Source organism: Gigantopelta aegis, chromosome 4 (assembly GCF_016097555.1).
Source record: "Gigantopelta aegis isolate Gae_Host chromosome 4, Gae_host_genome, whole genome shotgun sequence".
NCBI classification, from domain to species: domain Eukaryota; kingdom Metazoa; phylum Mollusca; class Gastropoda; order Neomphalida; family Peltospiridae; genus Gigantopelta; species Gigantopelta aegis.
In genome coordinates this window covers 79,923,186-79,951,055 of record NC_054702.1, presented here as the reverse complement: position 1 = coordinate 79,951,055, position 27,870 = coordinate 79,923,186, and the positions used below count along the sequence as shown (strand labels likewise).

The window sequence follows — 27,870 nt, the reverse complement described above, 5'->3', positions numbered from 1 at the left end:
ACAGTTTTATAAGCTAGTGAATTTTGTTTCTGAATTTTCTTCCTATGATCCGTTAATATCCTTTCCTTTACATGCTACTCTCCATGTACTAATCTAGGCCATAATGATGTACGGTTATTCATTTGACACATTGCTCAAAATATTGCAGACTCCACTGACATGTATTGTGTTATGTAAAACAAAACTATTAAAAATTGTGAGACTTCTAATTCTCATATCAGCAGGATCATGGCAGTTCACTATACCAGTGTTATCAGACCACATTTAATTTTAAAGTTATAATTTAAAGGGACATACCCTAGTTTTTAAACACTAAGGCATATTTTTTACTATTAGAGCCGTTTTTGATAACTGAAATCATACTTTACTTAGATTTTATTGTTTAGATTGTCCATTTCCATACATTCGAAGTGTTTTTGGTCATCCTAGTGTTTTTAATATCACAAAATGCACTTCTGATATTTTTAAAAAGGCACGTGTGTCTGAGAAGTAACAGCTATGAAGTCAAGTTTTAGTCTATATTTAGAGGGTATTTCACCATTTCAAAGTCACAGACTCATGTTTCACTCAATTGTAATTTCATCCAAATGTGTTACAGGTTTGTAGAGTATCTGAACTTAGTGTTATTTTCACGGCTTGAAACTAGGGTATGTCCCTTTAAAAGTGCAGACCCAAATTCAGCCTGTGAAAATGGATCCTAAGTTTAGTTAATCTACAAACCTGCAACACACATTTGGATAAAGTTATAACAAGAGTCAAACTAAAGTCTGTGATGTTTAAATGGGGAAATCTAAAAATAACTTGAGCTGGTCTCAGTAGCCATTACTTCTCAGACAAATACGCATTTTTAGAATTATAAAAAAGGAAGGAAGGAAATATTTTATTTAACGACGCACTCAACACATTTTATTTACGGTTATATGGCGTCAGACATATGGTTAAGGACCACACAGATATTGAGAGAGGAAACCTGCTGTCGCCACTTCATGGGCTACTCTTTTCAATTAGCAGCAAGGGATCTTTTATAGGCAACATCCCACAGACAGGATAGTACATATCACGGCCTTTGTTACACCAGTTATGGAGCACTGGCTTAAACGAGAGAATTATTTAAAAAAAAATGCATTTTGGGGTATTACAAAAACCTGGATGACCAAAACCATTTCAGGTGTAGGAAAATGAATATATTCTAAAATAACAAAATGTAACTACTTTTAATTTAAAAGATCAAAAATGGCTTTAATAGTGAAAAATATGTTGTAGTGTTTAAAGGGACATTACTGAGTTTGCTGCACTTTTTAAGATGTTATTGACCAACAAAGACTTTTTAACGATTTTAATTACATATCAAATATATGTTTCTGCATAAAATAGTTGTGGCTGTATATTAAACTGTTAGGTTAAATTTCATCTTTTTTCCTAAAATATAGTTTTTGTCGTATGTACGAAATTATTTGAAGACAAAATCTAGTTTGGTCTTCTTACAAATATTAAGACGACCAGAAACACATTGAATATACAGACACTGATAATCTAAACAAGAAAATATATTTAATACGTAAGTTTAATCGTAAAAATATGTTATTAGTCGGAAAGATCTTACAATGCAACAAAGTCAGGAATGTCTCTTTAAAAACTAAGGTCTGTCACTTTAACATATATGTATTAATTTTGGTGACTAATGTACAACTGTTTGTATACAACTTAATTACAACTTACTCTGGCAATGAGCGTTCCGTTAACAAGGATGCCAAATCCTGGTCCAAATCGGAGTTCACAACCAGGTTCAATGTACAGACACCCTGACGGTGCGATCTCGATGTTGCCGTTGATGATGTGCGGGTTGTTGATGGTCATAAGAGCACGTCGATCCTTGATGATGCCTCCTCCCGGGTAGGTGGCCACGAACGGTTTTTGGCAGTGCTGGGCTATGTGGTCAAGATACCACACGATTCCGTCAGATATCACTGGTCGGTTACCGTCCCTTGGCGGAGGCGTCACCATATTATTTAACTGCCCCAAGGATATCCTTACCGTCAGTGTGAACACACAAAACAAAAGCAAAACGCTACTACTACTAGTTCCAGATATGAGAATAATTTTTCCCATGTTTCCTTTTTTCTTTCAGGGCGTCCGTAGACAGAACAATGTCGATTTCATAATCTTTTTATGTTACCTGTAAAAAGGTAACCATATCGGCTACATCAAAGGAAATCGTTTTAGGTGTGAAACAATGCTGCTCCCATTTCCTTGAAATAGTTATGATGGCAGTTACCTGTCCCTGATTCAGTGATTGAATTCTCGTTTTGAAATCTCGTTAGCAATATAGGTCAAGCGGTTGTCGTTACAGGTGAAAATACCTGTCACATGACTAAGATGACATGTTTATTTATAGAACAAAAGCTCAAGCGGCCAATGATTCAAACACCACCTGCTTCAGTGGTGTCGTGGTTAAGGCTGGTAGGTATTGGGTTCGCATCCCGGTACGGGCTCCCACCCAGAGCGAGTTATAATGACTCAATGGGTAGGTGTAAGACCACTACACCGTCTTTTTTCTGACCACCAACCCACTGTCCTGGACAAACAGTCCAAATAGATGAAATGTGTGCCCAGGACAGTGTGTTTGAAACTTAAGTGGATATAAGCACGAACATAAGTTGAAATGAATTATTCAAACTCCTCCAGTATTTAGAATTTTATTTTCTACAATATGATATTGGTATCTATAGTTTATGCTCAAGCTTAGGTCTAGATATATGTGGATATCTAACTTATAGATTCAAATATGTACGATATCCTGAACATGCGACATTGCTGCCCGACTTGTCAAAAAACATTGGCGTAGCCAGCATTTTATATTGGAAGGGGTGGGGGGTGGGGATGGGGGGGGGGGGCAACACTGTCTGAGTCGTGTTATGGGGTGACAGGAAAATATTTTAAAGTTGGTGAAAAAAAGAAGTGTACTTGAGGGAGGGCACCATTTAGACAAGCTATATCCATTTCATGTTTTTTGTCAAATATGATTTATATCACATCGAGTGAAGTTGGCAATCATATTTCAAGATGAGATATAAATCATATTTGATAAAAAAAAAACCACAAAAAAAACCCCATTTATTTTTACCGTAAAACTTTTGGCAATTTATCTCTTATTTTAAAATGCAATCATATTTTTGTTAAGATATTTCACTAATGTTATATAAATAGAGGTGTTTTAGTCAAATATTGATTTATATCTCATTGAGTGAAGTTTGCAATCATATCTTACGAGTCGCGCATGGAATGTTCTATTTATTATATTACTTTTGGCAATTTACCTTTATTTTTAAAACATTGCTGCCCGACTTGTCAAAAAACATTGGCACGAGTCGTGTGATATGATTGCAAACTTCTCAAGATGAGATATAAATCATATTTGATAAAAAAAAAAACCACAAAAAAACCCATGAAATTTTCTATTTATTACCGTATATAACTTTTGGCAATTTATCTTTATTTTTAAAATGCCAGCAGCAAAATAGTTCCGGCTTTCTTACAGTGAAGATAACACTTTCTACAGTGATGATAACACATTTTAGAGTGAAATAGTGAAATTTTCACTCTAAAATGTGTTATCGTCACTGAATGACTGATAACACTTTTATTTCACTGATTTGTTAAGATATTTCACTAAATGTTATATAATAAATAGAGGATATTTCATGTTTTTAGTCAAATATGATTTATATCTCATTGAGTGAAGTTTGCAATCATATCTTACGAGTCGCGCATGGAATGTTCTATTTATTATATTACTTTTGGCAATTTACCTTTATTTTTAAAATGCCAGCAGCAAAATGATTCGGCTTTCTTACAGTGAAGATAACACTTTCTACAGTGACGATAACACATTTTAGAGTGAAATAGTGAAATTTTCACTCTAAAATGTGTTATCGTCACCGAGTGACTGATAACACTTTTATTTCACTGATATTTTAAGATATTTCACTAAATGTTATATAATAAAGCATATTATTACATCTTTGAATATGTCAGTCGTAGAACTGTAAATTTGAGTTACTTTTAATGGTGTGTGACGGTAAAAATGTTCTATTGTGGGACGATCTGTTCTCGAGATCATATAGCTTAAATAACGTTTTAACAGGTTTAAATAATAAATTTTGTTCTTAAATTATCGGATGAATGTTCGAAAAAGACTACTCTCCTAAACCCCATGTCTTTCCTAGTTAGCGACCGTAACGCCACTGAGGGGTGCGACAGTGATCAAGTAGGGGCCCCAAAAGTGTGGTGGTCAAACTCAAAGGGGTTCAAAGTGGAGAAATAAGCCTAATTTTTGGATTAAATTATTTCAATAAACTAACTAGATTAATAATTATAACCTAAAATTAAATATTTTCTTTAAAGTGATCGCATTTTGCCAGGCCACGGTAGGAACGATATATAATCTGAAGTGTTGGGGCACAAACACTAATGTGGGGATACAAGCCAAAATTTCCTCCACCAGGTACCTAGCTAGGCCTACGAGTACGAGACTGCATCAATCACCCATCTCTTATATTTTTGTGTCGCCAGATAAAACGACGCATAGATAGTATGGTTTCCCCCTCCACCCAATGTGAGTGACTCCCAATATAAAATCTTGGCCCATGCTAACGAGTCGAGTAACACAAGCCTATGAGTTGATTTAGCTCAGTCAAAATAGAGTTTTTGTGATGGGCTCATAACTCTATTTGACAGTGGATCGAAGCAGGCAAAAGGAGCATATTTTTTTAGTTTAAAACAATTTAACTTTTAAGGAGTAGATTGCAAAAGCGGCAGTGATATCATATAATATAGAGTTTACTTCACTGACTCAGAAAGTTATAATTTTAGTTTACGCATCTGGTTCTTTCAATGCTAGTTAGATCATATGTTGATCATCTTGATCAGTTCAACAGTTGACGTGTAAAGGTAGTTCATCAAGATAAACGTCTCCGGCACGATATTTATTATTGTGATGTGAACTAGTGTAAAGGCAGCCCGAGGGCGGCAGTTTTAAATATTCGTTTCATTATACATGTATGTTGGTTAATTTGTTAATATACAGGGGCGTAGGCTGGGGGGTTCGTACGACCCCCCCCCCCCCCCCCCCCCGAAGTAAATGGTCCTCTTTCAGAACTAAAACATATAGGTTTATACATATGCATGATATGGAGTTTCTGGTGGTGCAAAAACAAAATAGAAAAAGGACCACTTGGTTCATATTCGAACCCCCCCCCCAGGTCCAGATCATGCTACACCCCTGATATACGTTATATCAAAAAAAAGAAAACCTATAAATATTTGTTTTCTGACTCATCATAACATTATTTAATCAGCAGCTTTGATGTTAAATATTTTTGATATAAAATTTGAAAGAAAACAATTTTGCAAAATTTAACCACTGTGTAGCTTTATGATTTTCATTCACATTCCTTTATCACACACATACACACACACACACACACACACACACGCACACACAAAATAGTTGTCTATGTTTTAAAACCAACCAAAAACAGTACGTCATGTTTTTGTTTGTTTTTTTGTTGCTGTTGTTGCTGGTGGTGTTGTTGCTTTTTTAAATTCATATAAAAACATGTTCTTAAGTTTTAAACCCATAACAACTCAAATAAAAAAAATTGAAAAAAGAAATCCAGTATAAATAAAAATGTTTCTTTACAAATTATATATTAAATCTCATTTTTAATACAGAGGTGAAGACAAAATGCTAGAAAAGCCAAGGTATACAACTTGACTTGCATTATCTTTGAAGTAAACAATAAAATAAGGCAGTACAAAGAGAATAAAGGTAGAATTGCGCATGCTTTATTATATAAACTAGACTGGGTGCCAATCCTCTTTTGGCGATGCAAGAGGGACGAAATAAATTTTGTGGTGATGCAACTGTAAAATCGCCAGTAAAGGCGTGTGCGTTTAATTAGGTTATTGTTTTGAAAGGTTTTTTTTTTTTTTTTTACCAAAATATACGATGTACTTAGTTATCATATTACAAAGCATAAAAATTTATTTATTGTTTATTACAGTAATATTTGGATAGTTGTGTCATCATGTAAGTTTTGGTGTTACTTTAGATCTGATCTGTTCTTATTTCATGCAAACCGCATAAACTTAAAACAATACTGACAGCTACGATCAATTCACTGACCTTCGTGGAATAAGCCCTGTAGTAATGGAAAATGTCATTGCTATTTTATATGTGTGCATGCGCTCATGTTAATGTACGTTAAAACTACACGATAGATTTTGATTTTGTCCCAGAATAATGTAAGCTAATTAAATATGATTCCTTTTTACCACAACAATGAACAGCATTTCTTTTTTAAACTGGTACCATACTCGCCAGACCCTAAAATCAACGGTCGCCCAACCTTTGCTAAATGGTGACCGGGCGACTGCTAATTTTCAACCCTGTAGTGACTATCAAATGTTTTACATACAATCAATGTGCTGTAGTGGTGTCGTTAAACAAAACAAACTTTATCTTTTAACTTTGTGGGGTATTAGTTCTAAACAAATAAAAATAAAATATTATTTTAATAGAATCTTGAATACAAGATATAATTTGTCAAACTGTCAAATATGAATTTAATTTTGTGAATGAATTAATAATTTATTTAGTCAGTATATTTTATTGGCTAAAAACAAATTGAATCTGGCTCCACTTTTCCAAACAAAATTAGCTAAATAATGAATGTTGACTGTTGTGTGTATATTTTTTGTCTAGCATAAACCTTAATTCAATTTTTTTTTTCTACACAGAAATTGTTTAAAAATTGATGGAGGTTTGATTCAGGGCCAATGTAGGGTGGGGGACCAGATTGACCAGTTCTGCCTCAAAAGTCCCCCCCCCCCCCCCCCCCATTTTATCAGTTTCTTTACAATTTTCATTCATGGATAGGAAACTATTATTGGGGTGCCCTTTTTAGGAGTTTAGTGCATTGTTAAATAAAACATTTCCTTTCTTCCCTTTTCAGAAGTTAGCCCATGTTCCCTTTTGCCCTCTCTAAAATATTTCCATGGTCCACACATTTCAGTTTTTCAGAATGGTTTTGACTGTCAAGTAAAATTGAATATTAAAACAGCTGTTCTCGCGTGCTCTGTAAAATGGCATCTAGTTCGACAGTAAAAGCTGACAAGGCAACTCCAGCATGGAAGATTCCGGAAGTGATCTCTGAAAATGTTGACGTTTCATTGGATGTAAGCTTCAATGTTGTCAAACTGTTGGATGAAGGTGCAACCATCCCTTTCATTGCTCGATACCGGAAAGAGCAGACAGGAAATATGGAAGTTGATAAGCTGAGAGAAATAAGCAGTCTTGTTGAAGAATTGAAGTAAGAAACCAAGTTATTATAGGCCTACCGCAACCATGTCATGACTTAGATACCATGTATATTGAACTTTGATGACACTATTAAAGTAAGGAACAAAGTTAGAAGTACAGCTGTAGAATGATTTAAGATAATGTATATCAGAACAACTTGAATAAAAAGGTAACGTGTATATATGTTTATATATGTTTACTTATAATTCACTTACACTCTTAAAAGGCAAGCTGTGATTTAGATTTGAAACATCCATAAGAAATAAACATAATCAGTTTTGAGCCCCAAAACATCAATTTGTATAAAGTCACGATTTTGAATATTACATTGAGTTGAATTTTTAATTTCAAGAAAATATTTTCTTTGAATGTTTGTGTGTCATTGTTTATATAATTTATAGAAAACACCCTTTGTTAAATTATACTTATTAGACCCACTCCAACAAATATGTTGTTTAATGTAACTGACCAATACATCCTAACAGCCAATGGGATGGCTTAAAATCTTCCAATGAGTCCTTTGCTTCATGTTCCAGTTACATGACTGAAGTTTTCTCCTTTGCTGTTACAATCATATTAATATACTTACCTGACCTGTGTTTCACATCCAAAAGTTGATCTGTATTTTTGTGCAGGGGTGTCTTTAAACATTGATTCTTTCATTCATTCCTTCCTTGGCTGTGACGGTCTGGATGTCTTATCTTTACGCTATTGTGGTTTCCGTTGGTTTAGTTGAGTGCTTTTAATGTGGTTTAGTTTCTGCCACATTTACAGTTCTTGCTTAATTTCACTTTTTATAAGTGATGTTTTTCAAATTTATTACTTATTATTTATTATTTGAATAGGGATATTTCTATTTAATTGAACATTGATTAGCAGCTACTGTTTAATTTTTTAAAATTTTGTAGAGATCTCTGATACTTGCATAGGGAATTATGACGCGATACTGAACAAAGTGAATGCCTGTTGTTGGCTGCTATTTTGTTCTTTCATAATTGTAGTTGAAGTCAGGCTAAATTGAAAAGAATTGTAGAAAATTTTGATACTTTTTCTCTTTTGTGAATACTTAGACTGACTTCAAGGGTTTATAGCCTCCCAGCATTCCATTTTCCATTCCTCCATTCGATGCACTCAGGAAAAAGAAGGAAGTTTCAATTATGTGACTGGAACATGAAGTAGAGGACTCTTTGAAAGATTTTAAGCTAATATGTTATTAGTGGCGGTCGGGCTAATTGTTCATAAAAGAACCATCCAAGTTTTCTACATTTTTTTGTGATTTTTTTTAAAATTTATTTTAAAAACAAAAAGAAAACTGGCACACTGGTTTCAGCAAACCAGACATTTTTATGGATGGTTGAAGTCAAATTGTAGTTTGAGTACTTGTGATTGATACATTTATTATATTTTAGGACGGTGGAATCCAAAATTGCATCAGTCAGTGCAGTAATCAACAGTCAGGGGAATATGTCACAGTCCTTGAATGCTTCTTTAAGGAATGCTAGAACATTGCATGAAGTCGAACTGTTGGTAAGGTTTAGCACTTTTGATGTGGATTACTACCATCTAAGATTGTCTCAAGAATGGGAGGGGAAAAGAAAAGGTGAAACTAAAAAACCCATCTGAAATCATATCATTTAAAATTTTGGAGATATGACTATTTGTTGTGCCTGGTAGACGACATGTTTTAAGGGCGTTTTCATTATGCAATTAGTCATACCGTCTTGTCACATGAGATGGAATTGTACTGTGAGAACACATAAATCGGAACGACTTTAGTGTTATATGTTCCGATTTTTGTAGGGCCGACAAATCGCATAATGAGAATGCCATTTTAGCAGTACTTTCAGAATGCTTGTTTATTTTGTAATACATAAGTTATTCTATAGGGGTTTTTTTTCTATTTTTTTCTGTCAGTATGCACCATTTAAACCAGGACATAAAGGCAGCCTGGCTGAGCGAGCTCGTAAGCTAGGACTGGAACCACCAGCCATGAAGATATTAGACGGAAGACTGGTCGCTCTCAAACAATTTATTAACACAGAAGAAAAAGGTTTGTTTGAGACATTCTGTGATGGTACTGGTGTTTTGGAGTACACTGTACACATACACATGTAATTTATTTCTTCAGAAGTGTTTTCAAAATACTGTACAATACCCTAGGTTTAACCTCTCTGAGCTGTTAATATTGTTTTGAGAGGTGATGAAAAGGAATCTTTACAAAAACAAAATGGAACAAATCTTGAGTTAATAGATTTAAGCAGTCAGCTGCAACCATTGTAAGGAGCTGTACCAATTTCGGTACATGTGCATAACTTAAATATTAAATTTGTTTTATGAAATGTTTACACTAGTGAATTTCCATATTTTTATTTATTACGCGACTACTGCATACATGGATTATCTCATTTGTTTGAATGTGACTGTTGTTTTATTATGGATATTGTTTTGTCTGTTGTTATTTCAATGCATTTTAACTTATATTTGTGCTATAACACATTAAGGTTCAAGTATGCTGTCCTGGGCACACACCCCCAGCTATCTGGGCTGTCTGTCCAGGACAGAGGGTTAATGGTTAGTGATTAGTGAGAGAGAAGTTGGTGTAGTTGCCATACACCTACCCACTGAGTTGTTAAACTTTCTCTAGGTGGGAGCCGGGGTGCGAGCCAAGAAATTAATGGCCTTATGTCCGATGTTGTTAGTATTTCTTCCTGTATTTAACTGTTTCTTGTTATTGGTCAGGTCTTTCAAATGAAGCAGCTGTGGAGATTGGTATTCGACACATTATCGCAGATTTTATTTCCAAAGACAAGGACATAATGAATGAAGTTCGCAGATTGTAAGTTTGTAACTTCAAGTTGTTACCATAATCTACCTCCTGCTTTTAGTCACTAAACAGTATCATGATATGAACATATACACTAACTTCTAATTCACTCTGCATATAACGCAAAATTGGATTGGCTAATCAAATCCATTTGCGACAGTAAAACCAACATTAACGTGTCGGAAATTTGTGGGATTCCCCAAGAGCCTGTTTCCATATTCATACGCATTGCTGATAAATCTCATTTTCTGACAGTAATACCAGCATTAACGTCTGCAAATGGTCAAATACAACATAGTTCTCCCCTAAATTTCTCTTTCTAGTACTGTTTTGTTTATCTCTCAATCACTATTTTCTCTCTCTGTTTAGTTCCATCTCGTATCTTCCCACACTAGCAGCTTATCCTACCTTTCAACATCTTTTGCTGTCAGGCGTAACATCCCAGTCCTTGTTTCTTCCACCATGAGAAGTGCTAATATTACATACCTGTTATTCAGCATTCAACTTTTCTGTACCAGTCAGTGCTTCACAAGTGGATAATATAGATAAATGAAGCTCTGCTGCTATTTGGTAATACAGATTTTCTTTCTTACTGTCTAAACTGAAGTGTCAAATAGCCAGGGGCCAGTTGTTCAAACATTATTTACCTTAACCAGTGGTTAACAAAAATGTTCAAACCAAAGGACTGAATCATTGCAAATAATAATTGAAAACCTAATGTTAAAATTTGATTCCACTTGATCAAAGGTATCCATACATAATCAAATATAAAGTTATGTTAGACACATCCATGATTAATTTAACTATGCTTTGAACAACTCAGCCCAGATAGTTGAAGAATTTGTGGACATTTTCTTTCGTAAACATGTACTAGTACAATGTATTTATTTCCTTTGCTTTTTCCACTGGCGACTATTGTTGGTTCTTTTAAAAAAAAAAAAAAATTGATATTAATTATTTCCTGTTTTTAATAGATTGTTATTCATTTATAAGCCTGAGTTTATACACCTCATTACAAGCAGTAATTATAAAGAATAAAATTTCAAATTTGTCTCCATGCAGATTTATAGAGTTACTGATGTTACAGATTTTTTTTTATTATACCTATGGGGCGGAATGTAACCCAGTGGTGAAGTGTTTGCTTGATGGACGGTCAATCTAGGATCGATCCCTGTGGGTGGGCCCATTGGGTTAATTCTCGTTCCAGCTAGTGCATCACAACTGGTATATTAAAGGACGTGGTGTGTACTATCCTGTCTGTGGGATGGTGCATATAAAAGATCCCTTGCTATTAATGGAATAATGTAGCATGTTTCCTCTCTAAGACTATATGTCAAAGTTACCAAATGTATGACATCCAACAGCCGATTATTAATAAATCAATGTGCTCTAGTGATGTTGTTAAACAAACAAAATATTATTATACCTATATTCTGATACAATTTTCTTTGTTTTAACAGGTGCACAAACTCTAATGTAACCATTGAGACAAGCCAGTCAAAAACAACATCAAAAGTAAAGGCAGATAAAGAAAATGAAAAAAAAGTCAAAGATTTCAAGAAACCGAAAGATCAGTCTTACAAATTTGAACAATATTTTGATTACAAGATTCCTGTAAAATATATACAGTCACATCAGGTAAAATTAAATCAAATTGTGTTTTCACTACTTACACTATCCTGTTACATTATTATTATTATTATTATTGTTATTATTATTACATTTTATTTCAGATCAGTGATCCATAGAACATACATAATTAAACATCACATACACAACTGATTACATAGTATACAGTAGCTTGCTGTACATAAAATACATTTTAAAACCTTTTTTGCTTATCTAATTATGGATTTGTTGTATAGTGTCTGCCTGATTTACTTATACATGTAGATACATTTGTTTTTGTTGTTACATATTATACATATTAATTAATAATTACTGTACAATATGGGATCTAATTTTTACGATTTAATGAAAGCGAGTTTATTTTCACAAATTCCCATCCCTCCCTCAATTAAAAAAAAATGAAGTACCACTTCTGATGTTAATAATTTTGACATAGTTTTGTAGCCATGAACTTTAATAATAATTAGAACACCCTTGTTTATTGTACTGCTAACTATTGTAACTAAAAATTATTTAAAATTATTTCCTTTATAAAGCAGACTTTTTCAGAAACCACCGTTGTCCCATGTTTGTTTATGTAATTTGTTTGCCAGTAAAAACACCAGACCACTGTTAGACAGCACTCATGATTCTCTGATATGACATAGCTCAGAAATATCTTCCTAGCCCTTTAAGTAAATTTTACACAAATGTTAACTCACTTATGCCAGACAACCCCTGCAATTAAAAAAATGTCCATGGCATAAGAACATGCCATTGAAAAAAAACACTGAAGGAAAAACGTGCTGTGGAGAATTAAGAATTAAAACCTCCACAGCATTGCCGATTGCTGTGGGCAATTGTAAGGGTTGCCAAATAAAATTGCATAACAAATGCACAAGAAAAATAAAATTTTCTACAATATTTTCCAAAATGGTAGTACAACAGAGAAATTGCTTACTATTGTACAGTTAGTTAAGTTACTTGTTTTGTTTCATTTGTTTTTATTTTTCAACTACAGGTGTTGGCAATCAACAGAGGTGAAGATAAAAAAATATTGGTTGTCAAGGTCATAATACCAGACTTTGTGAAGAACAAACTGACTTTATTTTCACACCGCAAGTGGATTCATCATAATACGTGTGACCAGGCTCGTATACTGATACAGAAGAGTGTCACTGATGCCTATGACAGACTAATACAGCCTCAGATGTCTCGGCTTATTAGGTAGTGAAAATAATAAACTCGGGCAATTAATTAATTGGAGTAAACAGAGATGAAGTAGATAAAATAAAGATCAAAACTGGAATTATCAATAATGGGAGCAGAAAAAAGTTTGTTAACGACACCACTAGAGATCATTGATTTATTAACCATTGGCTATTGGATGTAAAACATTTGGTACTTCAGACATATAGTCTTAGAATAGAAACCTGCTACATTTTTCCATTAGCAGTAAGGGATCTTTTATATGCGTCCTTAACCATATGTCCGACGCCATATAACCGTAAATAAAATGTGTTGAGTGCGTCGTTAAATAACAAATTTCCTTTCCTTTCCATTTATATGCACCATCCCACAGACAGGATAGCAAATACCACGGCCTTTGATATACCAGTTGTGGTGCACTGGCTGGAATGAGAAATAGCCCAATGGGCCCACTGACAGGGATCGATCCCAAACCGACCCCGCATCAAGCGAGTGTCTTACCACTGGGCTACGTCCCACCCTAATGGGAGTAGATATCAAAAGCATCATATTTTTATTGTTATGTTTGATGGACAATATTTTGTGTTACAAAATATAATGGCATGTGACTTCTGTAAACCAGTGTGTCCACGTCTCCTTTATTTTAAAGAATCTCCTTTATTTCATGATTCTGCTAGATCTCTTTTATTTCCTCCTTTTTTGTGTGGACAAATCTCCTTTTTTTCGAAAAAAGGAGATTGTCTGCATTTTTATTGGCTTATTTCCACAACTGAATGTGTGATTGTATTCAAGTGACTTTTATACTTTCAAATTGAGCTCCTTCTGCAATAAAACACTGGTTTATAAGGGTGTATTGTCTAGTTTCCCATTCATGTCTATATTATAAGTGTATAGCTCTCCATCTATGGTGTAACAAGATAGATCTCCACCAGTCCTTAGGTTTTAAAAAAAGGGTAGGCAGAGCCGAATAATGCTTAATTAGTACTTGATACCTTCAAAATATGGTGCTAAGTGATACTAGTCTTGAGCATTGTGCCAATGTAACTTTCATTTTAGTTTTATTATAGTTTTAGTTACATTATTAATATTAGTGAACCAATTATTAGACTACACCAGCAAGTAAATAACATGATTTATTTTTCTTCCAATTTTACAATTAGCTTTATATTAGTCCATTTATAATTCATTGCAGACTTTCATGTAGCATCATATTACTAGGCTTTCAATAAGTAGTGTAAATATTAAGTAGTCACATAGGAAAATAAGATAATTATCATTATATAATATGTTGTAATTTACTTGCTGGTGTACATTGGATACACTGTCTGGTTCTATGATAAAAGGTAATAATATAATGTACTGTGTATCATACAGGTGTTAATGAAGTACATGTAGGTGAGGATGGAATGGCTATGAGGAGTAAAGGAGGAGGCCATTCATTGAAATAAAACAGCTATTAAATATCTGACTTATGTTATGTTATAATTTAATACAATATCTTGTTAAAATCTTATAGATTGTGGACAGATTTCTTCAGGGCAAAGCTTGAAATGTTGACTCTAGATGCTGTCAGAATGCATCTCAGGTCACTTGTGTTTTTTTCAGAACTTTCGACAGATAAAAAGGGGAGGGGACATCCCCCTCTTGAACTCACCCCCCCCCCCCACACACCAGCAAATTTTCATTTCAAGCCTGCTGTGGACACACTGTAAACCAAAACTTCTTCTGTTATTAAAACATAACTAACTGACCTAAATTCAAGTTCTGATAATGTAACGTAGTTACCAAGTTACCATGATTTATCTTTGTGGTTTATGAACATGACATACAATTATATTTCCTTGGCCTGAATAAAAAATATTAAAAAAATTTTATGGCTTCTTTTTTTGACAATGCAGATCTGATCTTACGAAAAAAGCCGAAAAGGAATCCATATTGGTGTTTGCTTCCAATCTGAACAGTCTCCTGCTGACACCGCCTGTTCGAGGGAAGACGGTACTTGGTGTAGATCCTGGCTTCTCGCATGGCTGCAAGTGTGCGGTGATATCCGTCACAGGTGCGTCCTTAAATAAAACATTTCTTCCTTCATCACTGGTTAGATGCTATTTGACGACTTTTAAAGCAGTTCATTCTTTTGAGTCTTGGAGGTAATTGATATATTTTTTTTTTACTTTTCTTTTGTTTGTTTTTAAAACATTCTTTGTTTTTGTTTTTTTATCTTTTAAAATAATAATTTCTTTATTATTCACACACCATTTGATAACAGTTAACAGTTATAATTATTCACTTAGATACAAGTAATCAAAGCTTTTTTCAGTAAAATTCCTTTTTTTAATTAAAAAAATCACAACCAAGATCATGAATTTTATTCTAAATTTTAATTTTACCTGCCTGTGATATTTGTATTTTTTCACAGCCCTTTTCACTGTTTTAATTTTGAATTAATTCATATATTTACCTTTGTTTGACACCCAATAGCTGATGTATTTTTTCATGCTGCTGTGCCCTTAAATATTCATTCATTCATTCATTCATTCATTCATTCATTCATTCATTCATTCATTCATTTACTGTCCTCAGTGGTGTCGTGGTTAGGCCATTGGTCTACAGGCTGGTAGGTACTGGGTTTGGATCCCAGTCGAGGCATGGGATTTTTAATCCAGATACCGACTCTAAACCCTGAGTGAGTGCTCCGCAAGGCTCAATGGGTAGGTGTAAACCACTTGCACCGACCAGTGATCCATAACTTGTTCAACAAAGGCCATAGTTTGTGCTATCTTGCCGATGGGAAGTGCAAATAAAAGATCCCTTGCTGCTAATCGGAAAGAGCAGCCCATGTAGTGGCGACAGCGGGTTTCCTCTCAAAATCTGTGTGTCCTTAACCATATGTCTGACGCAATATAACCGTAAATAAAATGTGTTGAGTGCATCGTTAAATACATTTTTTTTTTTTTTTCTTTCATTCATTCATTCATTCATTCACTCATTCACTCATTCACTCACATAACACAAATACGATTTGTATGTTTGCAAATATGTATTGAATTTATACAGTATGTTTTTTATTTTATTTTATTGTTAATTATTATGCTTTTTGTTTATCAGGTCAAATATTGGATACATTTATTGTGCACCTTAATTACAAGTCACAGAACACATTTGAAGACCAGCAGAAAATCATAGATGCCGTTAATAAATTCAGGTAATTAATAATAAAAAATTTGGAGCAGAACAACTTTACCTTTCCAATCCCACCCTAATCTGTGGCACCATATACTGATGACTAATATGCATCCCAAACGTAAGTTAAGATTCTGTGTTTACAGATGCGGCAAGCTTACACAGTTTGCTTTCATGGTATGCTTACACAGTATGCATTTTGTCAGATTCCATATACATATTAATGACAAGCAATTCATCTTTTTCTTTTGTACCTCACCTGTCGTCAAGCAAATGCATATTCTCCTAGGGATAGTAGTCTGGTCCGAACATCCCAACAGTTTTGTACATGCTAATGGTAAGCAGTTTCATCTTTATTTCATCTGCAACAAGTTATTTTTTCTTTGCCTATATGATGATGTTACCTTGCGATTTGTGTGCTTATCCAGAAAGAATTGTTACATGATGTGATTGGATTTGCACCATAAGAAAATGCACAAGCATCCAGATATATGGAATTCTACATATCAATTTCAGGTTGTTTTTTCTTTGGATAATGCATAAGGCCACACAAGGTTTCTGTACATATGAAATTCTACATTTAGAGTTTCACTATTACTTTAAAAACATATGCTAAAACTACCTGTAAGGAAAATAGCTTAGAATTTGTTATGTAACAGGGAACATTTTGTTTTCAAAATCTTGATTAGCGATATTTCTAGTCAATTAAAAATTGTTTTAAAATTGTGTAGCGATCTTTGAAACTTGCGTAATGAATCGTGACATGATACTAAACTAAATGTTCCCTGAGTAAATTCATTAAAGGTGAAGTTGCTAAAGTCACTGACCCCAGTTTCCATACTAGGGTACATACCTGTCATAACATATTACAAACACCAGAAAAAACCTATAGACAATGGATTGGCCAAAATTGACAATTTAAGCAAGATGTTGGTAATGTCTAATTTAATGATTAAAGAAAAGCTGTTGCCAGTTTGTTTTTGGAACTAATTGTAACTAGTACATGTGTATTTGGACACTACCTAGTAACTAGTACATGTGTTTTTGGACATTGCGTAGTAACTAGTACATGTGTTTTTGGACACTGCCTAGTAACTAGTACATGACATTGTGTTTTTGGACACTACCTAGTAACTAGTATGGTACATGTGTATTTTGACATTACCTAGTAACTGTTACATGTGTTTTTAGACACTGCCTAGTAACTAGTACATGTGTTTTTGAACACTACTTAGTAACTAGTACATGTGGTTTTGGACACTACTTAGTAACTAGTACATGTGGTTTTGGACACTACCTAGTAACTAGTACATGTGGTTTTGGACACTACCTAGTAACTTGTACATGTGTTTTTGGACATTGCGTAGTAACTAGTACATGTGTTTTTGGACACTACCTACTAACTAGTACATGTGTTTTTGGACACTACCTAGTAACTAGTACATGACATTGTGTTTTTGGACACTACCTAGTAACTAGTATGGTACATGTGTATTTGGACATTACCTAGTAACTATTACATGTGTTTTTAGACACTGCCTAGTAACTAGTACATGTGTTTTTGGACACTACTTAGTAACTAGTACATGTGGTTTTGGACACTACTTAGTAACTAGTACATGTGGTTTTGGACACTACCTAGTAACTAGTACATGTGGTTTTGGACACTACCTAGTAACTTGTACATGTGTTTTTGGACACTACTAAGTAACTAGTACATGTGGTTTTGGACACTACCTAGTAACTAGTACTTATGGTTTTGGACACTACCTAGTAACTAGTACATGTGGTTTTGGATACTACCTAGTAACTAGTATATGTGGTTTTGGACACTACCTAGTAACTAGTACATGTGGTTTTGGACACTACCTAGTAACTTGTACATGTGTTTTTGGACACTACTAAGTAACTAGTACATGTGGTTTTGGACACTACCTAGTAACTAGTACTTATGGTTTTGGACACTACCTAGTAACTAGTACATGTGGTTTTGGACACTACCTAGTAACTAGTACATGTGTTTTTGGACACTACCTAGTAATTAGTACATGTGTTTTTGGGCACTGCCTAGTAATTAGTACATGTGTTTTTGGACACTACCTAGTAACTAGTACATGTGGTTTTGGACACTACTTAGTAACTAGTACATGTGGTTTTGGACACTACCTAGTAACTAGTACATGTGGTGTTGGACACTACCTAGTAACTAGTACATGTGATTTTGGACACTACCTAGTAACTTGTACATGTGGTTTTGGACACTACCTAGTAACTGGTAACTAGTAAATGTGGTTTTGGCCACTACCTAGTAACTAGTACATGTGGTTTTAGACACTACCTAGTAACTTGTACATGTGGTTTTGGACACTACCTAGTAACTAGTACATGTGGTTTTGGACACTGCCTAGTAACTAGTACATGTGGATTTGGACACTACCTAGTAACTAGTACATGTGGTTTTAGATACTACCTAGTAACTAGTACATGTGGTTTTGGACACTGCCTGGTAACTAGTACATGTGGATTTGGACACTACCTAGTAACTAGTACATGTGGTTTTGGATACTACCTAGTAACTAGTACATGTGGTTTTGGACACTACCTAGTAACTAGTACATGTGGATTTGGACACTACCTAGTAACTAGTACATGTGGTTTTGGATACTACCTAGTAACTGGTTTTGGTCACTACCTAGTAACTAGTACATGTGGTTTTGGATACTACCTAGTAACTTGTACATGTGGTTTTGGACACTACCTAGTAACTGGTTTTGGTCACTACCTAGTAACTAGTACATGTAGTTTTGGATACTACCTAGTAACTAGTACATGTAGTTTTGGACACTACCTAGTAACTGGTTTTGGACACTACCTAGTAACTAGTACATGTGGTTTTGGACACTACCTAGTAACTAGTACATGTGGTTTTGGACACTGCCTAGTAACTAGTACATGTGGATTTGGACACTACCTAGTAACTAGTACATGTGGTTTTAGATACTACCTAGTAACTAGTACATGTGGTTTTGGACACTGCCTGGTAACTAGTACATGTGGATTTGGACACTACCTAGTAACTAGTACATGTGGTTTTGGATACTACCTAGTAACTAGTACATGTGGTTTTGGACACTACCTAGTAACTAGTACATGTGGATTTGGACACTACCTAGTAACTACTACATGTGGTTTTGGATACTACCTAGTAACTGGTTTTGGTCACTACCTAGTAACTAGTACATGTGGTTTTGGATACTACCTAGTAACTTGTACATGTGGTTTTGGACACTACCTAGTAACTGGTTTTGGTCACTACCTAGTAACTAGTACATGTAGTTTTGGATACTACCTAGTAACTAGTACATGTAGTTTTGGACATACCTAGTAACTGGTTTTGAACACTACCTAGTAACTAGTACATGCTTTTAAAAAACAAGTTTAGAATTAGGGTCCATATTTTAATAGCAGTCTTAGTGCTACAAAATGATAAAACTATCATGTTATGATGTCACTATGGTGTGTGCTGTGGTGATGATTATATAGCCTCAAGATTGCTTTGAAGATATGGGCCTAGGTTTGTATTAGTTTGACTCGACATTAATCAGACTTTACATAACGTATTACAAACACTTCTGATGGGTTAGGAAACACTACTGTAGTGAAAGTCTTTGATTGTAGGTGTGAAGTCATTGCTATTGGCAATGGTGTTGCCTGCAGAGAAACTGAAAAGGCAATAGGAAACCTGATTCAGAAAAAGAGATTTAATGTCCGTGCAATTGCTTACTGGTGAGTGATTCTCATTTGTTTTTATAACAATAAAAATGTCCAAATATTTTAAAGCCAGGGATAAAATTAAAAGCATTGCTTTATCTTTTTTCTTTCGTTTTTTTACACTGTTGTATTTTAATGTATAATTATTTTAATGTATAGTACATGTGTACTTTAAAATTAAAAACGTGTGCTAATGATCAGTGTCAGTGGGATATCTGCATATGTTTCAAGAAAAAATACAAACTTAACATTCCTTGTATGACTATTCTTGTAAGTAATGAAGTTAAAGTTTGTTTCGTTTAATGACACCACTAGAGCACATTGATTTATTAATCATCGGCTATTGGATGTCAACCATTTGGTAATTTTGACCCGCAATATTTTTCATTATTATCCTGTCTATGGCATATAAAAGATCCCTTGGATGGAAAAATTTAGCGGGTTTCCTTTTTAAGACTATATGTCAAAATTACCAAATGTTTGACATCCAGTAGCCGATGATTAATAAATCAATGTTCTCTAGTAGTGTCGTTAAACAAAACAAACAAAGTTTAACTTTTATACCTATTTATTATCAGTTTTCTTTATGTACACACAAAACAACCCAGTTCATCATCTAAACAGTAGGAATAATTAGAGTTAACATTTTTCATTGACAATCAGTTATGAAGTTATGTAATCAGTCATCACATCAGTAGTGTTCAACCGATCGATTTTGAATTATAATCTATCAATGGAACATTACTATGTTGTATTAAAACTTTTAATCAGTCACACCGCATTTTAAATTTATTACCGTACTATTTATGACATTAGTGGACTATTTTGTGTGTGTGTGTTTTCAGCATAGTAGACGAGTGTGGAGCATCTATCTACAGTGTGTCCGATGAGGCAAAGAAAGAGATGCCACAGTTGGACCCGTCTCTCCGGGGGGCAGGTTAGTTCTAAAGAAATAAGGTTCTCGCCATTTTAACTTTTCTATTTTGGAAAACTGTCAAAATTTACTCCTGTATGACACTCGGTAGCCAAATTTTTTTTTCACACTGGAGTCATTGGTGTTGGAAGCTGGGGTTGAGGAACTCACAAGATTATGTATTCCCCCCCCCCCCCCCCCCCACTCCCGGTTGAAAGGTGAATTAATATGTAACCACCATTCCCATTACTGATATCTTCTCATTCTTAAAGAAGTGTTAATAGACATTTTTATCCATATGGTTAAAAATATCTTGATACATATCAAAGTGATACGTACCACTAGAATGCCAAGTGGGACATAACACTTCAACGTCGGACGATGACGTCAACCAAACGAGTTGAGTGATACAAATTGAGATCGATTATGGGTAATAAATAAGATATTAAAATCGCTATAATTTTGTATCATGTCTATGTCCCTCGTGAAATATTTTTTTTATAATAAGCTTGTTTAATATCCTATATAATTCACTAAAAGATGTTCAACAGTTATATGGAAATAAGTAATATTCATTGCTTGGTTCAGTTACTGAACACAGTAATTTTAATATTGGCCTTTCTCTTCAGAATTATATTTTTACAATGCAAAATATAGAATGGCAGTTAATGTTTGAATGTAAATGAAATAGCAGTTGTACACATTAATGTACAAGATAAATTACAAAAGTTGGTTCTGTTTCATATGTAATATATTTATGCATTTTATATTCATCCAGTTTCCATAGCTAGAAGACTACAGGATCCTTTGTCAGAATTTGTCAAAGTAGAAGCAAAACATCTTGGAGTAGGAATGTATCAGGTTGGTGTATTTAACTGATATATTGTAAAACATCTTGGAGTAGGAATGTATCAGGTTGGTGTATTTAACTGATATATTGTAAAACATCTTGGAGTAGGAATGTATCAGGTTGGTGTATTTAACTGATATATTGTAAAACATCTTGGAGTAGGAATGTATCAGGTTGGTGTATTTAACTGATATATTGTAAAACATCTTGGAGTAGGAATGTATCAGGTTGGTGTATTTAACTGATATATTGTAAAACATCTTGGAGTAGGAATGTATCAGGTTGGTGTATTTAACTGATATATTGTAAAACATCTTGGAGTAGGAATGTATCAGGTTGGTATATTTAACTGATATATTGTCAAACATCCGTGGAAAATCTCGTTCCAGACAGTGCAATACGACTGGTATATCAAAGGCCGTGGTATGTACTAGACTATCTGTGGGATGGTGCATATAAAAGATCCCTTGCTGCTAATCAAAAAGAGTATCCCATGAAGTGGCGACAGTGGGTTTCCTCTCTTATTATCTGTGTAGTCCGTAACCATATAATGCCATATAATTGTAAATATAATGTGTTGAGTGCATTGTTTTTTTAAAACATTTCTTTCTTTCTTTCTGTGGAAAATATTTTAACTCATCTCTTTAAGTAAAATAAGTAATTTGTATAACAATGATTGGTTGTTGTTCATTATGAAGTTTTATCGTTAATTTCAACCACATACATGTAGTCATAAATATTTAGAAACTGTTTTACCCCATTAGTTATATGAAATAAAGATATATTTGTAATAGGCTTCATTTCATTAAAGTAAAAAAAATTTGAACTCTACTGACGTCCAAAAGAAACTTTATATAATTTTATAAATATTGTTTCTAATCGAAAACAACCAATTTAGAAACCACCTTACTTAATATCACGAAGTGTATTGTGATGTTTAAATGTTTGAACTTCATGATACTTTCGTATCCTACCATATCATTTGTTGGTTTTCTATAATACAATTTCAAGCCTTATAATGTTTCTTTTGGACGTCGGTATATATTATCTAAATATATTTGTCATATCACTGACCTGTATTCAAAGAGTGTACTTTTTCAGCACGATATATCTGAAAGTCGGCTGAAGACGTCCCTGGATTCCGTGGTTGAGGAATGTGTCAGTTTTGTTGGGGTTGATATCAACACGGGCAGTGAATGTCTTCTCAGGTAACTTTCTTCATTAATTATAGTCATTTTACAGGCCCTCAGATGTTACGAAAACGATCGTTTCTGGTACTGTTTCAGTAATGTATTAGTGAAATGACGGAACCAAAATTTGGTTTTCTATGATTATTATATCGAGTACGACTATTCAACGAAAATAATATATATCTTATATGTATAATTATTTTTTAAAAACAGTTTCTGATGGGTTCTCAAGATTACATGGCACGAAACCGAAAAAGTGTTTCCCGTGAAATTTGAAATTCTATGGCCTGTTTTAGAAAAAGAAAACCAAAATAATATGTAAGAAAATTATTATACATATGGTTCAGGAAGAAAGGAATATTTAATGACACCTTAGCACGTTTGTCAACCACAGCTGTTTAGTATGGAACCTGGTTATTTCAACACTTGGTTCATAGAAAGAGAGATAGGAACCTGATGGTTACTCATATGGCTAAAGCAGCAAGGGATCTGTTGTATGCAATTTTCCAAAGACAGTACAGTACATACCTCAGCATTTGATGTACCATTCATAGAGCATTGGTTGGGATGAGGGTGGGGAGGGCAATTGATCCTGAAACCTATCGCACCTCAGATGAGTGCTGTACCACCCCACATGTGGTTCAAAATCATAAACACTGAATCATTTGTGATATCAGGCATCTATAGTTTCTAGGGAGGTTTGGGTCATGCATATATATATATATATATAAAAGAAAATTTGCTTCGTGTGGTCCCCCCACTCCCGATCCCCACCCCCGTCTGTACATGTGTCATCTACAGTCATTAAAAACACATTTACATTTATCAAATATCTTGTCTGTTATTTAGAAAGTGCAACAGCAGGTTTCTTCTCTAGCAGTTTAGATCAAATATCATTAATTTCCTTATATTTCATGCTTAATATCAGCTGATTAAACAATATGGTATGGTGTTGTTATAGACTGCTTTTATATCAGGCGAATAGCCGGTCTGAATGCCTCTAAAGCCAAGCAGATTGTTGAGTGTCGTGAAAAGAATGGTGCCTTCTTGAACAGACAGCAACTACTGAGCGTCAAAGGACTGGGTCAGAAAGGCTTTGAACAATGTGCTGGCTTCATCCGAGTTCTTCATGACTTTAATGATCCGGATATAAGGTACTAGCTCGTGAGATTCACTCTGTCTTTATCAAATAACATTAAGTAACATTAGCTAATAACATGTCATTAAGTAATGTCATGGCAGCTCTGGACTGAAGGTGATGCGACATGATACGAGTCCCTCATATGACGAGACAAACATTACAATTTCATTGGTTTCTATGCAGTCTGCTAATTTTTTACGAGACACTCGCATTGTGTGGTTTCACCTTAAGAAACAAATAATCAAAGTAACTGTGTTTTTCCTTCATGGCAAAAGAAAAATAATGTACTGGATCATTAACATTAAAAGTTCTTCCTTAGCACTTTGCACATAGTAAGAGGTCAGGATAAGTATATATTTGAATCAGTGGTTTGAATGGTAATCTTTACTTTTCAGACAGAAATGTGAAGAAACTGCTGAACCTGAATGTGACTCAGAAGTATCTGCCAAATCAGGTCGTGGCAGAAAAAGAAAGGCAGGCACAACTCGAAAAGCAAAGAAAATAAAACTGGATGAAAATCAAGCACCTAATCCATTAGACATGACAGCCATACATCCAGAATCTTATCACATTGCAATGAGGCATGGCAGGCTTTGATTACTTAATAATAATGATTGTCAGAATTCATACCTTTTCACACAGGTCACATGATTATTTTGAGACGTATGTAAAAATCTTGTTCAGTAATTTTCTCAAAAAACCTAAAAGTTAATTAATAAAAAATGTTGACTGCATTTTTTTTTAGCCCATCTTAATATTTATGGATATAAGACAGAGAAACAAAAAAGGTGCTATGATAAAATCGTTGAACAATTTGATCACATATCTTCTTATAAATGAGTTCCTTCAAGTGTTTAATAACAGAAGAGTTGATTAAAAATAACTCTTTAACAAAAACATTGTGCACTAGCATCCATCATGTCCATCATCAAACGGTTGATATTCAGCTAAATTTGAATAGTTTTTTAAAAACAACATTATGCCATAGATTTAAAACATTTCTTTTTATCTCACTGCCCCCCTTTCCTTTCTAGCCTTTGAATTCTATCTCATTTCTTCCCGATCTAGCAACTCCTCCTATCTTTCAACTTCTTTTGCCGTCTACCTCCACATCCCAGTCCTTGACATGCACTTGTCTCTTGTGGCTTGGTGGCTAAACATTGCATTTGGTCAGACTGGTTCCATTTGGAATTCACTTTCGCAATAACATTGGGTTTCAGTTTGGTTTTTGTTGTGTGTGAAATGAGTAGATGAGATTTAATCTGAAATGCTGAAAAACTATCTTTATTTAGTTGTAGTATAAAGATTTCAGATTTTAAACATCATTTTAGCTTTTATTTTAAATAAGTGAGATGCCTGGCCAAAACGATGGTGGGTAAACATCTGAGTGCATTTTGAAATGGTCCAAGCAGTGGATTACTAGAGAAAAACACTTTATAATATTGCTTATTTATTAAAGAACCCTTTAATATCTAAAAGTCATTATCGAGGACCGTCTGTTTTTTAATTGGATATAGATATATCTTTGTTTCAGCTTCCTAAAAGAGCTTGGTATGTCAGTTCTAGACATTGGTCAAAGCAGATTCATCGATAGAGTGACACAAGAGGTAGCCGTAAAAGGTTGAGTATAATATGTTTGATAGTGTCCAGTAAAATATTTCTCTTTGAGGTCTGTTATTAAATGAAAAAATATTAATGCAAAACCAGATTTTATTTTTTTATTTTTATTTAACGACACCACTAGAGCACATTGATTTATTAATCAAATGTCAAACATTTGGCAATTGTGACACGTAGTCATCAGGAAACCTGCTACATTTTTCCTAATGCAGCAAGGAATCTTTTATATGCAATTTCCCACAGACAGGAAAGCACATACCAGTCTTTGACCATTTGTGGTACACTATTACTATTAGAACGAGGGAAAAAAATGCTTCAGAGATGTAACGGAGTCCTTAATGATAAAATATCTTCTATTTTTATCTTTTTTTGCAGGTGTGGAAAAACTTGCAAAATCATTTGAAATTGGAGAACCAACTATGAAATTGATCACAGATGCTCTTTCAAAACCCATTTCTTACGACATCCGAGATAGTAAGATTGAAAATTTGCTTATTTTTATTAAAACAAACAAATTAACCAAATTAAATTGTGAATAATTTGTATATCACAATTTCTTAGGTCTGTTTCCAGGATTAAAGTGTAGCAAACATAATTGCAGATGTCTTTCTGATACCAGATGGCACTTAACATTTACTGAAAAACATGAATTGTTCAGGACAAATTTGAACACAAGTCAAATTACACATCCCCCACCAACATAATTTTCTGTTTGTGGTGTCCTTAAACTGAATTTTTTTGTGAGTGTCCATCATTATTGTATTATTATTCATATAAATCTCCAATCAACAAAGGTCATATTTAGTAAATTTAAAAAAAATAAAAATGGAAAGAATGTTTAACGTGTACATACATGTTATTTCTCTGAAAATTATATTATTTCAGGCTTTGACAAACCATTATTCAAGGAAGGTGTTACTGCAATAGAGAGCCTTAAAGTTCATCAAAAACTGACAGGTCGTGTGACCAATGTGACTAATTTTGGAGCATTTGTTGATATAGGAGTTGGTCAGAATGGCCTGATACACGTCAGTCAGATGAAGGAAGGATTAAAAGGTCATTCCGGACTTCAACTAGGAGATCACGTAGATGTCGAAGTCATCAATATAGATATAAAGAGACAGAGAATTGGCTTAAGACTCATTCGTCTTACAAGTAGTTGATAAATCCAAAATATGTCTGAATAATTATTAAGTTATTCAGTATTACTGTGATGGAGAAAAATTTTCATGTATGCTGTTCATTGAATGGGTGTTCCACAAATGGAGGCAGAATCTTTTGGCTTTTGCCATTCTAACCTTCGCAGGATAAAGCTGGTATGTTGAGAGAGTAACCAATTATTCTGGAAAGTCATGTCAAGACTTACTTTGCTTTATTATCCACATGGTTCAACATAACCGAGTTAATAATAATCATAACAAACACACGTGTAAAAACAAGGGTGATGACGTAGTTTTGGGCCTAGTTCAGACTATGCAATTTGAAATATGACATTTCATCATCTCCTTCTAGTTGTGGCTGAAACATTTTGAGTTGGGTCTTGTTAATCATAAAGAAAACAATAATAATATGGACAATAAAGAAATTATTACACTTGCGTGCGAGTCGTACTGATTTTACGAAACTCGCTTTTGCTCGGGCAATACAAAAATCCTGACACTCGTTTCTTAAAATCAGTATGACACACAAGCTCGTTTAATAATCTCTATTTCTGGGGTAGGATGTAGCCCAGTGGTAAAGTGCCCGCTTGATGCACTGTTTCGGATTGGTCCATGTCGGTGGGCCTATTGGGCTATTTCTTGTTCCAGCCAGTGCACCACAACTGGTATATCAAAGGCATATGTTATTCCGTCCATGGGATGGTGCATATAAAAGACCCCTTGCTACTAATGGAAAATTGTAGCAGGTTCCCTCTCTATATGTCAAAATGACCAAATGTTTGACATCCAATAGCTGATGATTAATAAATCAATGTGCTTTAGTGGTGTCTTTAGTTTGCTTTCTGAATAATCGCTGACGCCATATAACCGTAAATAAAATGTGTTGAGTGTGTCATTAAATAAAACATTTCTCTTTCTGAATAATCGACTTTGGTATGTGATCTGTTATCTTCAAATACATGCACATTTAGGTGGATACTTTCTATCACAATTATTTCATATTTTATCATTTGAGGGCTTAAATTATTCACATTCCATAAA

At 34.2% G+C, this 27,870-nt stretch overlaps 2 protein-coding genes across 3 annotated transcripts in view; one reads left to right on the top strand and one right to left on the bottom strand.

Annotated features, from left to right (window-relative positions):
• Positions 1-2,263, bottom strand: part of LOC121371174 (protein bark beetle-like) — a 29,440-nt gene extending 27,177 nt beyond the window's left edge. The window contains 1 exon segment of the mRNA XM_041496876.1: positions 1,720-2,263. Coding sequence (XP_041352810.1) covers positions 1,720-2,109 — 390 coding nt within the window. The 5' untranslated portion in view covers positions 2,110-2,263.
• A 2,478-nt stretch (positions 2,264-4,741) lies between these two features.
• Positions 4,742-27,273, top strand: LOC121371173 (S1 RNA-binding domain-containing protein 1-like). 2 transcript variants are annotated; one of them, XM_041496874.1, is made up of 19 exons: positions 4,742-4,950; positions 5,015-5,058; positions 7,077-7,373; positions 8,773-8,890; positions 9,278-9,413; positions 10,103-10,199; positions 11,648-11,825; positions 12,817-13,022; positions 14,903-15,060; positions 16,110-16,206; positions 19,863-19,970; positions 20,801-20,892; positions 21,647-21,729; positions 22,820-22,926; positions 23,886-24,062; positions 24,445-24,630; positions 25,584-25,669; positions 26,045-26,143; positions 26,555-27,273. In XM_041496874.1, exons 3-19 carry the CDS (start codon positions 7,147-7,149, stop codon positions 26,830-26,832), a joined length of 2,433 nt encoding a protein of 810 aa, XP_041352808.1. In that variant the 5' UTR covers positions 4,742-4,950; positions 5,015-5,058; positions 7,077-7,146; the 3' UTR covers positions 26,833-27,273. The 2 variants fall into 2 exon arrangements, with proteins under 2 accessions (XP_041352808.1, XP_041352809.1); XM_041496875.1 differs by lacking the exon at positions 5,015-5,058.
• Positions 27,274-27,870: the final 597 nt, after the last annotated feature.